The sequence below is a fragment of the Coffea eugenioides genome, chromosome 9, assembly GCF_003713205.1.
Source record: "Coffea eugenioides isolate CCC68of chromosome 9, Ceug_1.0, whole genome shotgun sequence".
NCBI lineage: Eukaryota > Viridiplantae > Streptophyta > Magnoliopsida > Gentianales > Rubiaceae > Coffea > Coffea eugenioides.
In genome coordinates, this window is record NC_040043.1 from 14,938,774 (window position 1) to 14,951,162 (window position 12,389).

The 12,389-nt window shown below is 36.6% G+C and overlaps 2 protein-coding genes across 2 annotated transcripts; one reads left to right on the forward strand and one right to left on the reverse strand.

The window, feature by feature from the left end:
- The first annotated feature begins 384 nt into the window (after positions 1-384).
- On the forward strand, positions 385-7,575 carry LOC113783466 (vacuolar protein sorting-associated protein 2 homolog 2). Its single transcript, XM_027329606.1, has 11 exons — positions 385-678; positions 868-912; positions 3,508-3,542; positions 3,684-3,734; positions 4,430-4,534; positions 4,621-4,692; positions 5,349-5,420; positions 5,668-5,748; positions 5,850-5,885; positions 5,992-6,053; positions 7,317-7,575. The coding sequence occupies exons 1-11, from the start codon at positions 645-647 to the stop codon at positions 7,375-7,377; spliced, it is 654 nt and encodes a 217-aa protein (XP_027185407.1). The 5' UTR covers positions 385-644; the 3' UTR covers positions 7,378-7,575.
- Positions 7,576-8,177: 602 nt separating this feature from the next.
- Positions 8,178-11,929, reverse strand: LOC113782284 (glutamate receptor 2.8-like). The gene is made up of 3 exons (XM_027328178.1): positions 11,907-11,929; positions 11,136-11,657; positions 8,178-8,297 (listed from the first exon to the last, which is right to left on the reverse strand). The coding sequence occupies exons 2-3, from the start codon at positions 11,583-11,585 to the stop codon at positions 8,178-8,180; spliced, it is 570 nt and encodes a 189-aa protein (XP_027183979.1). The 5' UTR covers positions 11,586-11,657; positions 11,907-11,929.
- Positions 11,930-12,389: the final 460 nt, after the last annotated feature.

Consider the following 12,389-nt stretch of genomic DNA (forward strand, 5'->3'; position numbering starts at 1 on the left):
TCCATTTAAACTTGGTTTATATGGATGGATAAATGGATTTGAATCCATTTTGCCACCTCTAACTGGAGCTAATTTAGGAAGAAAAAAAATATGCACATGCATTTGTCAAAAATAAAAGTATAAATATAATTTACTTGAGAAAAATTCAGGGCGGTAAAGTATTGCCACATCATAGGGTCAGGGGGCAAAGTCTTGTTAACCCTATTTATTCTCATAAGAATCCATCTTTTTATTTTATTTTTTCTATAGCATTATAGTAGCTGCCAAAATAAATTAGTCATTCGAAGGACGAAGGCAGGGCATTTAAGTAAATGCACAAACTGCAACGGCTATTTCTCAGTTCTCACGTCACGTAGCCGTTTGGTACGGGGAAAATGAGCACGCTCTACTAGGCATCCCCCCACTCCCCATCTTTCCCTCGCCACTCTCTCTCACTCAGCAATTCTACTCTACTCCACTCTTCAGTTTGAGAAAGAAAGAAAAGGAGGAAGAGAGAGAGAGAGAGCCCAAAAGAGGAAGAAAGTTAATGCTTTCTTCTACTACCACTTGCTAGGGTTAAAGGGTTCTTTTTCCTTCAATCAGCAGCAGCAGCAGCAGAAGTCTCTTTTGGGAAAAATTACCCAAAAAAAAAAAAAAACTGAACGATGAACATTTTCAAGAAGAAAACTTCGCCCAAAGGTACTCAAAATTCTCTCTTGAAACTTCTCATTTTCTATTTATTTCAGTTTTTTTTTTGGTATTTTTTACCCTTTTGGGATTTTATTTTATCAAGCATTTTTTGTTTTCTTTTAGATTCATATAAATGTAAAAGTGGATTTTTTTTTCTTTTAAGCTTTGTTCTGAATTGATTAGTAAAATTTTTGACAGAGGCACTGCGGACCAGCAAAAGGGAAATGGCAGTTGCCACAAGAGGTACTTTTTTGTTTTGATAAGAATTTTACATTTGATTTGCTTTGCGATTAGAAATTTTGGCTTTTTTTTCCTTTTGGATGGCGTGGGGAGCATCTATTTTTACAAATGTCGGAGGATTAGAGATGTTATTAAGTTTGAATTCGTGTTAATTTGTTGGCCTAAGTGGTATTTTGAAGTGGTTTGGCTCGACTTGTACCGTACTTGAAATTAAAATAAGCTAGAGGGCTTGTTGACACAGAAATGGTTTATTGTTTAATCCTGCATTGTGAGTCTTGGGAAGCAGGACATCAAATTGAGAGGTTTGAAAAGTAGAGTGGTGCTTCTAAATTCATTTGGGGAAATGACTCAGAATGTTGGATTGAGAAAAATGATGTCTTTTGTTTGTATTTGTTGGCTGGATGCTCATTCGCTCATGTTAACCGACCAAGTTCTTGGTTTTCTTATTCGGGATGGATGTGAATATGTTGAATGATTCTTAAACTTTAGCACTTTCTTGGCTGTCCCTTCTTGTCTACCTGGTGTTAGTCTAATCTTATGATACAACAAATTTAATAATGATTGAATTGGATTGAGAAAAATGATGTCTTTTGTTTGTATTTGTTGGCTGGTTGCTCATTCGCTCATGTTAATCAACCAAGTTCTTCCTTGGTTTTCTTATTGGTGATGGATGTGAATATGCTGAATGATACTTAAACTTTAGCACTTTTTTGGCTTTTTCTTTCTTGTTTATCTGGTGTTAGTCTACTCTTATGATGCAACAAATCTATGATGATTGAATTGGATTGGGAAAAATGACGTCTTTGTGTCGAAAAAGCTTTGTTGGCTTGGTGCTTCTTTTAGGGTGTTGCATCTCTATACGTTGTCATTGAAGGCTTAGTATGTCCAGCAGATGTTATATTATATCTAAAATGCTTGATCTCCTTTCTGTTCTTTGTCTTGTTGTTGGTTATGAAGAACTGGAAAGACAAGACAACAGAGTTAACCACTTCAATTATACTTACTATTGTTAAATGACAGAGCCAGAGCCTTTCAGGGGAACTTGCTTGTACTCTTAATATGTAGATGTTTGGGCTGGATATGTGATGTTAGTTTGATGTCAATGCACTAAACATTGTACATTCTAACATAAATTTACAATGAAAATTAACAAAAGGATTGCTCAGCGATTAGGAACTTAGGGATCACCCAATGCTAAGAAGCAGACGCACTGTGATACTCCTTATGCAATAGTTTAGAACCCTGAATTGCTAGAAACTTAAATATTTCATCTTAAATCCCGTCTTCTAAATGGGCTTGAAGTCTTTCTGCAGCAGAGATTTAGGTCATATTGACCAGTACTAGACATGAACATACCATGTAGGAATTAGGTTTCCTAGATACTAGCTAAATATTCAAAATGGCTTGTAGTAGTATTTGATAACTTTATTAGCCTTAGGCTTCTCTTCCCTTGATTCAATCTCTGATTGGAGTGTTCTAGTGTAACTACTTTTGGAATCCAGCCAACCATGCTTAGGCAGATCATGCTTTTGTCTATCTTTTGTCATTGTAGATCTAATTTGTTTGATTACTCAAATCAAGCTTCTGCCTCCTAGCTGTTCTTGGTGATACATTTCTCCACAGTTTATGGAATATTGGCAATTCCCATCTTTTCCAGGTGGTTCTAATGTTGCACATTCTTATGACTTTGGGTTTTTTCTGGAATCCCATTATAGCCTGAATATCTCCCACTTTCATATGCATATGCTTTTGTTGCTGAAAATTTTGTTCCAATTTCCAAGAGAAAGTTGGAAAAACTCTCGAAGAGTATTTAGCACAACTGGTAGAAGTATACATTGAATTTTAATGTAGTTAGCAGCAATATGGAGACAGAAACAGCATCTCACTAAGCTCGAATGAGTTGTAGCTGAAGTTTTAGCAGAGTTTTCTTTCCTGTTACCTTCTTTTTGTAGGGGAGGAATTTAGATTCAACAAGTCAGCTCTGGAAATGGTAAGAAGGCCCTTAACAACATTGCTTACTCCTTGCCCCTCAAGTTTGAGCAGAGTTTTCTTTTTTCCTTTTAGGGTGTTATTGGGGAGGAATTTAGATTCAAGTCCTGGAAATGGTAACCTTCCTTTTAGGGTGTTATTGGGGAGGGATTTAGATTCAACAAGTCAGTTCTGGAAATGGTGAGAAGCCCCTTAACAACATTGCTTATTCCTTGTTGCCCCTCAAGCTGAGCTTATCTCGCTGGGTCTTTGTTAGGTTCTGCTGTTTTCGTCCGCCCTAAATTGGAAGAGATATTTTATAGATTTAGAGAGCTGATTGGTTCTTCTGTGTTATCTCTTTAGATGGTTTGTCCGCTAAAAGAGAACACTTCACGGTGTTCTGAAATGCTTAACTTTTGGACCAGGAAGACTCAGCTATTTAATCCTGATTTTGTCCCTATTCAAGAAATTTGGCTCTTTGCACAAAATACAGTCTTGAGAAGTGAGAGTTCAAGGGAAGGATGAATAGTGTCAATGGTAGTATTAGATTATGTAGAAGCTACAAAAATATGAAACATTCCAGCTATTTTGGCCTATCTTCACCCATGCATTTCTCGTGTATCTCTTCAGGGATTGAACGGGAGATCGCATCTTTACAGATGGAGGTATGTCTACTGCAGCCAATGCCACTTACATTGTTTTTCTTCTATACTCTTTTCCTTTCTGAAGATTGTGGCCATTTGTATAAATATTGTATTACATGTTTGGTTTGTTGGCAGAAATCTAACTCTGATATGCTTTTTTAGGAGAAGAAACTAGTTGCAGAGATTAAAAAAACAGCAAAAACTGGAAATGAGGCAAGTTGTCTGATTTGCAATTTTTTTTTTCTTTCCCCATAAGATTTATTTGGTATATTGTTGTTCTCACCAAGTAACTCAATTTGATTAGGCATATTCTCATGGATAAGATATTTATTCATTAACAGGGTCTTAAGGCCTGAGTTAATTCTTGTTGGTGTTTGTATTAACACTTGCATGGGTTTGACTTTCAATAGGTAGTGTCTGGATCACATGTTGAATAGAAAGTGGTAGAAACGCCAGATACTACCTGTTGACCAGTGAATGTGTATTGCTTATTCTCCTTTATTTCCTTTTTTCTAGCTCAGGCCATGCTACAATGTTGCCATTCTCTTGTACGTGTGACCCAAAAAAAGTAGCTGCTTGCCAATGGCCGGGGTCTTACCTTGCTGGAATTATTAATGACATAGAACTCTTGAAGATGCACCTTTTTCATATTGAAAAATGCAAATGAACTTTATTGAAAAATCATGAACTCAACTGACTATGATTTTGGTGCCCTCCGCACGTTGCATTTCCATGAAGAGATATGTAATTATGGAGTTGTTAAACAGGAACTCAATTAGTCGTTTTGCAATTATGTGTAAAATTAACTACAATTATTGAATTTGCAATTGCCACAGGTTTGTTTTAATTGAACCTGAATAAGAAATTTGCTGAATGCTTCAATAACAAAATTTACTTATGCAAAACAGGCTGCAACCAAGATTTTAGCTCGTCAACTTGTTCGGCTACGGCAACAAATAGTAAACTTGCAAGGGAGCCGTGCCCAGATCAGAGGTGTAGCCACGCACACCCAGGTAACTTTTACTTTAACAACTTGAATTGGTTTCAAGAAAGTAGTATAATTGAGATATCTTTAGCCAACTGCCTGTTACTTTTGCAGGCACTATATGCCAGCACTTCTATTTCTACTGGAATGAAAGGTGCTACAAAAGCAATGACAGCCATGAACAAGGTACATATTAGATGCTTGACAAAGTATAATACTTTGATGGCTTAATTACTCAGATATTCCCATGAATATTTTTTTAGCTTCACATACTTTAAAGATTGATCTTGGTCATAATTAGTCTTCCAGTCATGAAATTTGAGATATCTCTGAACTGGTCTTATACTCTGGATGCTCTGTTCCATGTAGAATGGAATAATAATATCTAAAATTTTGAGATGCTACGAAGTGTATTGTTCCATGTAGAATGGAATAATAATATCTAAAATTTTTGAGCTGCTATGAAGTATATTGTTACTTAAGAGCTTCGATGAAAGCAAAGTGTCTTTTATTAGCAGAATAATATGTTTAGTTTGGGTACTATGATATTGCAATGCTCGTGGAATCTTTGGAGTGTATGCAACAGTAAAGCATTAAAATCTCCTTTTTGTGACTCAATTCTATCCTTTTGAATCCTGTGAACCTATTTACTGTGGACTTTTGATGACTTCTGAATCCGTGCTTTAGCTTTGATGTAATCATTTTGGTAGATTAGTTAATGCTTGCTAATAACTTGTAAATAACTTTGCCTAATTAAAGATTTGTTTATATCTTGTATTAGATGCTTGAGACTAGATTCTTTGCTGGCCACTCCTCCCTTTTCACTGTTCTTCTTTCTTCAGGAAATGGCACCCACAAAACAAGCTAAAGTGATTAAAGAGTTTCAGAAGCAGTCGGCGCAGATGGATATGACGGTAAACTTGATTAGGCTTCATTATTTTGACAAATAGTCTATATTAACCAGTAGTTTTATTTTCACCTTATAGTGTAAGATCAATCCCTCACAAATTGTAGAACAGTTGATGACTGCAAAAGTTTGGCCCTGGACAGTTTCAGATATTACAGTGCAGCTATTTTGCTTCATAAACTTTTCCAACATAGAACAAAAGATTGAGTTTTACCTTTCTTTTTCTGTGACTTGCATTTTGGTCTTTACTCTAGATTGAGATGATGTCGGAATCTATTGATGAAACCTTAGATAAAGATGAGGCTGAGGAGGAAACAGAGGAGCTTACTAACCAGGTTATTAGCATTTCCTTTGTCAATTGAACCTTTCTTCTCTATTTTTATGTCCTTTCTCATCCTCTTAACTTTTAATATTAAAATGCCCTTTTTTTTTCTAGGTTCTGGACGAGATTGGTGTGGATATAGCCTCACAAGTAGGTTTATTTTGAGGATTTTCTTTCTGCAATTTGGTTTATGTCAATTTGATGTTATTCCCAGAATCTATCAAATTTCTGATTCTGGTTTCCATTTTCCTTGCAGCTGTCATCTGCTCCAAAAGGTCGGATTGCAGCAAAGAAAGTTGATAATGCTGCCCCCCCTAGGTGCGTTCTTGTTTTGACTGAAAAGGAAATGATTTCTTAGTGCCTCTCTAAATATTTAAACATTTTAAGACCAGATTCTTTGGATGTAAAATGTTCGAGGACTTGGAAATAAAAGCTGTTTTTCTATCCGTGTTTGATGGATGATGGGTTTAGCTGCATATGCTATTTGCATTCTCCAATTTGTTTGTCTGGCTGGAGTTCCCATTACGTGCCTGCTTTTGCGAGTATAATGGTGTCTAAACTGTCTTGTGTGCCTTCTTGTCGGAGTCCACTGCCAAAAAAATGAAAAAAATAAGCAAGTAATACAAATGTTTCTTTGATCTTTATAAAAAGCTCAAAAATTATCAACACGATGAAGTCTCTAGCTGGGGCTGACCACTTTTTCTATTGGTCTTTTAAGCTGATCTTCATGTCCTGGACCAGATAAAGTAAAAGAAGGGGTGGTCATTTGAGCATGCATTTGTTGTCTCCTTAATCCTTACTGTTTGATTATCAGTTCAGTCTCCTGCTTTTTTACCTTTCTTGATTTTCCAGACTAAAATAGAAATATAAAACCTCTACTTTTTCCGACGAAATAAAACAAAGGTGGTATGCTACTGTTATTTTTGGTCTGCCATTTTTCTAGTTAGGCAACTAGATAGTTTTAAAAAAAAATCATGCAAGAGAAATGTGATGAAATTGATGTTATAGGTAAAACTTTGTGACATAACAAGTGCACAAGAAATTTTAGTAGTAGGAATTGGTAATGAACTCATATTGTGAGGTATTCATCAGTGCCTAACATCGTCAGAAGTTTCTGTGCACTGAATTGTTAAACTTCAATTCCTTTGGGGATGATGGGGGAGTTTCAGGATATTGCTGAGGCACAATTCTGTAAAGTTTGCAAATGCTTCCTGCATCTAATGTGGGTTTCTCCTGGCTTTGGTAAACCTGCTAGGTCTTTTTGACCTTTCTTATTAAGATTTTTATTGAAACAGTGCTACCCCTGGAAAGCATTTTCTACAACGTTTGCGAATGCTTCCTGCATCCCATGTTGGTTTTTGGTTTGCTAAACCTAGCTTGAACTTCTTATTGAATAACCTTTTATCAAAATTGATTTGAGTTTGAAAAAAATGCTACCCTTGTAAAGCATATCTGGAAATTTTTAACTTTCAAACTTACGCATCATTACTATGACTACCCTTCATGGTTGGTAAATCTAGCAACACCATGTGTATTTACAGTTTTGTGCAATCTTTGAAAATCCCTTCAACTGCTGTGCAGCTCTGCAACTGCTGATGTTGAGGATCTTGAGAAACGGCTAGCCTCCCTGCGCCGTATTTGACAAGGAAAGGGTGGTAGGTGGATATTCCCTTTTGTAAAAAGTTATAGAACAAAGTATATGTATACTAGATAGACTTTTAGTACTTGTCGAACTTCATCTTCGTTGTTCTAATAAGCACTTTTGTATCTTGAGGAGGACCTTAAACTATTGAATTTGAGTATTGATAAAATCTTTTAGTATGGACATGATTACTCCTTATTGACTGGTTTTGCTCCCAAATCATTTGCAAGTCATGTTGATGTTTTAGGACCACTTTAGTCTGCTTCTGGTCAAATTTACCACGTTGAACAAAGCTTCAACGTTCCACTGGATCCTGTTATAATTCATGTGGCAAGAATTCAGGCTTTGAAGTAGTTTCTTCGGATGTGATGATTTTCTTTGAAGCAAAAACATCAGGCCTTGTACTAATGAAGTTGGCTAGATACAGCACTGATACAATCCAGCTCATCTCAATACAGTTTCTTTTGAGTCAATCCCAATCCAGGAAAGCTTTTCTTCATGATCTGTAGACGTTTGTTAGCTCTTCCAAGAAATAAAGCATTGTAGGCAGTTTGCATAATCCCCTTTGCATTCTGATTAGTTGCATTCACTGGCTTGTATGACTACTCTGAGGAATAGATTTTCGTCAAACTTATAAAAAACTTCAGGCCACCTACACAGCAATATAGTTACTCCTCCTTGTCCCAATGTATTTGGAACTGTAAAAACTGTCACGGTTGACAGTAAAGTTGTAGCATCCAGCCAAGTAGTATTTCGATGCTCCTTCCTCAGTCCCCTCTGATTGCCCAGAAGAGGTCCTCTCACTTAGATGCTCGATCAAGAACTCTACCAGCAGCTTCATCCACATTGTCAGTGCCAAGATTATATTTCCCAGTAAGTCGACCATATGCTTCTCCTGTTATCTGGCAGCCAATTCCTGGCTGTGCAAATGCCAGCCGGGAAACTATAGGTTTTGCTTTTCTTGGCAATCCAGTTATAAACCTCACAAATTCGTTGTGATGTTTCAGTTGTTTAACTGGAAGTTCCAAGGTTTTTTCTCAGGTTCTCATTTTCAATTCATCTCTCCTGCAGACAAGGCATGTATTGTTGGAATGCTTTGTTCATACCTGCAAATTAGGTTTTCCACCCACAAAGTTGAAGGAAAAGAGGGCGAAGATTTCCAATTTTTACCCAGCTTGGAGTCAATGATTAATCGTAGCAAGATGTCCCGCGTCAACATTTTCTAGTTCCATTCATTGCAAAATTGTGAGAAGAATAATTTAAAGATGCTAAAGATGATCTTGTCCTAATCAGTCTATCATGGAAGTAGAGGACTAGACAAAATAAGCAATTTCCAAATTTGCAGCAACATCGTTTGAGAGCCAAAACCTGAACAATAAAAGAGAATGGAATCTACTGGGGTGTCAACGGGTTGGGTTTGGACCCGACCTGACCTGGATCCGATAAATTTTTCTGAGTTTGGATTGAAAAATAATTCTGATAGCCGAATCCGGCTCCGGACAATATATTAATAATTATAAAATATAAATATTTCTAAATACATTCTTTTATCAAATTAATAATTTAGTAATGATTTTGTAGATTGATTTGTGGTTAGTTTTGGATTCACTGTTGCGAGTTATTTGTGATTTAGTTTTGTAATTTGATTTGTTTAAGTTTGGAGATTGGATTTGTGATTGGTCTTGGATTTAGTTTTAGAATATTTAAATTTGGACCTTTTAATCTTGGATCCGACCTGAACCCCACTCGGATCCGATTCCGGAACTTTAAGATCAAGATCCATTGGCTATATAAGTTGGATTCGAATCTACTACATAAAAAGAGGTTCGAATCCAGAATTTTGAATTCCAACCCGAACCCAAGACAAAGTCATGCATAGCAAAAGAATATGCCGGAAGCATGAATATATCCCATATCTTGCTTTCACACAACCGAACTAAGCAAGACAACAGGACAAAGCACAATCACTTGAACATGAAGTAGTTTTAAGAGGAAAACGGTCAATATAACTTAGAGTAGCCAAATTATTGTTCAACTCCGAATATTTTGGTTTCTTTTTAGAAGAATTGTAAACTACTGAAGTTTAAATTGGAGAGGCTATGCTTTTAGATTCTAAGCCCAATGATGATTTCAGCATACAGTAATGGGTAAATCTTTGATGATTGATAGTGTATACATTAACGGGTTTGTATACATGCCACATATATATAATTTGATTTGCAGATTCAAATTTAGATGACGTGGGATTTATCTAACTCCGTTCCATTTATACACTGACAGTATAAAAAAGTTTAATCCATACTAATAGGATAAATCTTTTACGCATTGACATTGTATACAATAGTAGATTTAGATGCATGTCACACATACCAAATTTGATATTCAAATTCAAATACAGATGATTTGAGAATTTTGACATCAACGGAAATTCTATAGCTCAAGGCATTATCAAGGTAGCTAATTATCATCCTTTAAAGCTTCTAGTATTAAGGATGTATGAACAATTAGATACATATCAAATTTAATTTAAACTAGCTAATGAGCCTCGCCTTGTGTGGGAGGGTTGCCCGGTTATCTTTTGTGATACTTGGAAGAGATGCCTAACGGTGCTAATGCAATTGATATAAGGATAAAAGGAACGGGCTCTCAAAGGTCCGGCAGACTTGCATTGTGTTGTACGGATAAGCTGCTGATGATTTATTTGTATACATAGTACAATTATATGTCTTTTGGAGTACAAGAATTACAAGTGTTTAAACTTTAAACTCATAATAGTTGTTAATTGGGAGGAATATATTAGGTAGCTGACATTGGATTGCTGTTTTTGCATTTGGTGCACTGCAGTTGATCCCGTTTCAAGTAAACGGAAATGTTGTGATTCTGTGATTGATAAACAAAAAAAAAAAAAGCGTTGTACCACTGCTTGAGCATAGTTGCTTGGCGGACCAACGGATGTTGGTGCAAGTGGAAGGGACTTGCATCCGTTAATCATGAGATCCCGGGTTCGAAATCCATGGGAATGGAAAGAACAACGTTGGAAGAGCTTCCACCTGGAAGGAGCTCGACCCGGTTCGAACAGGATTAATCGCAGACCGTAAAACGGATGATGACATCTATGAGTTATACAACAAAAAAAAAAAGTTCTTTGGCGGAAATAAGATTGTACATTTTTTTTTTTTTGAAAGTAGGAGATCCTTACTATCCCTCCCAATTTACCATATAATCTGACCCGTCCCCTTAGAATTGTACATTATAATTGTATGTGTACATGTGTGTATGTGTGTTTGTGTTTTCTTTTTCGACGTAGCCAAAAATATTGCTGCTAGTGATTGGGATATTGATTCACCAGGTATGGAGAACTATGTATCACTACTTAAGCTTTCAACATCCAAACCACCGATATCAACCACAGACAAGACTGAAGTCGAAATGACCCTAACAGAATAATTATTTGCCTAGGCTTATTAGCAGCATTTCAAGTTCGAATGTGGCAATTTTTTTTTTGGGAAAATGGCCAATTTAGTCCCTATACTTTTTTTTAATGTCAATTTAGTCCTTATATAATTTTTTTGGCCAATTTAAACCCTATACTTATTTATCGGTTCCAATTGAGGATCTCCACGGCGGCGCCACCTTGTAATTGCGATTCAACGTCTAATTGAGCACTTATGTGGGGGCATTTCTGGTACTTCACTGTTGACGCTCCTTTTCAGAAGTAAAAATCAAAATAAAAAAGTTATCGGTGCAATTTTTATCACCGCTGACAAAAATCCAAACCTGAGAAAGCCTTCATCATGAGAGCAAACGCCTTCTTCTTCATGATGCTGGCGGTGGTGGTGGAAAAAGCTAATTGCTGGGCTTGGGGCAAATTCATGATTACTCCCCAGAGAAACTACGTTAACAACTGCTACTTCGGCTCCTGTGCCTTGCTTCTTGGCCGCCCTGCTCAAGTCCTTCCTTTCTTCATCAAATATTTTTGCCATTGCAGAAAGTTTCTGGACAACTGAACCATTAGAGACGAGAACTCCCCTATTCTCATAGAAGAAGATAAGCAAGAATATAGCAAGAGCTAGTGAAGAAGATAATCCAGCTATCAGGAAAAGCCCTTTAAAACTATCCAGTGTCAGGCTGTCGGAAGTAGCCACTGCTCCATATTGCTCCGAACAATCTGTTTCTTCCACAAACCACTCCTTTAGAATTCTTTTCATTTTATCTCCCTCGGTCACGTTTAACACTGCCCTTGATACATCAGGTACGAGGGGAGAACCCTTCGGAAATGCCTGAAAGCATTCGAGAGCAATGGAGATTAACTAAAGCTACAAATCATCAACCATGCCATATGTGATCAAGAAATAGATGATTAATAATCTCAGAACCTTTTTAGTATCAGGACTTTAGTTTTGCTTAATAGGGTGCTTTAGTTTTGCATTAAACTATTAACACAACAAATCATTATGCTATTAACCTACACCGAACTTCATTAAGCTATTAACACAACAAATCAAACAGATTTAAGTGGCTTAACTTACCCATTTTTGTTGACCCCTGTTTCTCAAGATTTCTTCTTTCACGCCTTTCGTCACTTGCTCCCTTTTCAGATTCCTTCGACTTCCTGCGCCACTACATTTCCTTGTTCATCACCATTTCAGTCAATTTCGGTCGGTTTTTGCAAGAAAAAGTTGAGGTTTCAGGTTTGGGTTTTTGTCAGTGGTGATAAAAATTGCATCGGTAACTTTTTGGTTTTGATTTTTACTTCCGAGAAGGAGCGCCAACAGTGAAGTACCAGAAATGCCCCCGCATAAGTGCTCAATTAGACGTTGAATCGCAATTACAAGGTGGCGCCGCCGTGGAGATCCTCAATTGGAACCGATAAATAAATATAGGGTTTAAATTGGCCAAAAAAATTATATAAGGACTAAATTGACATTAAAAAAAAGTATAGGGACTAAATTGGCCATTTTCCCTTTTTTTTTTTTTAGCATATCGTTCCTTCATAGTAGGATATTTTCGTT

What these genes read in the sequence shown, in the direction of transcription:
- LOC113783466 (XM_027329606.1), top strand. Translation starts at nt 645, where the DNA reads ATGAACATTTTCAAGAAGAAAACTTCGCCCAAAG. An exon ending in CAGCAAAAACTGGAAATGAG is followed by an intron (nt 3,735 to 4,429) that starts GCAAGTTGTCTG and finishes TATGCAAAACAG; the next exon opens with GCTGCAACCAAGATTTTAGC. An exon ending in GTGTAGCCACGCACACCCAG is followed by an intron (nt 4,535 to 4,620) that starts GTAACTTTTACT and finishes TTACTTTTGCAG; the next exon opens with GCACTATATGCCAGCACTTC.
- LOC113782284 (XM_027328178.1), bottom strand. Translation starts at nt 11,585, where the DNA reads ATGAAAAGAATTCTAAAGGAGTGGTTTGTGGAAGAAACAGATTGTTCG. An exon ending in GGTTTGGATTTTTGTCAGCG is followed by an intron (nt 8,298 to 11,135) that starts GTGATAAAAATT and finishes GCATTTGCACAG; the next exon opens with CCAGGAATTGGCTGCCAGAT.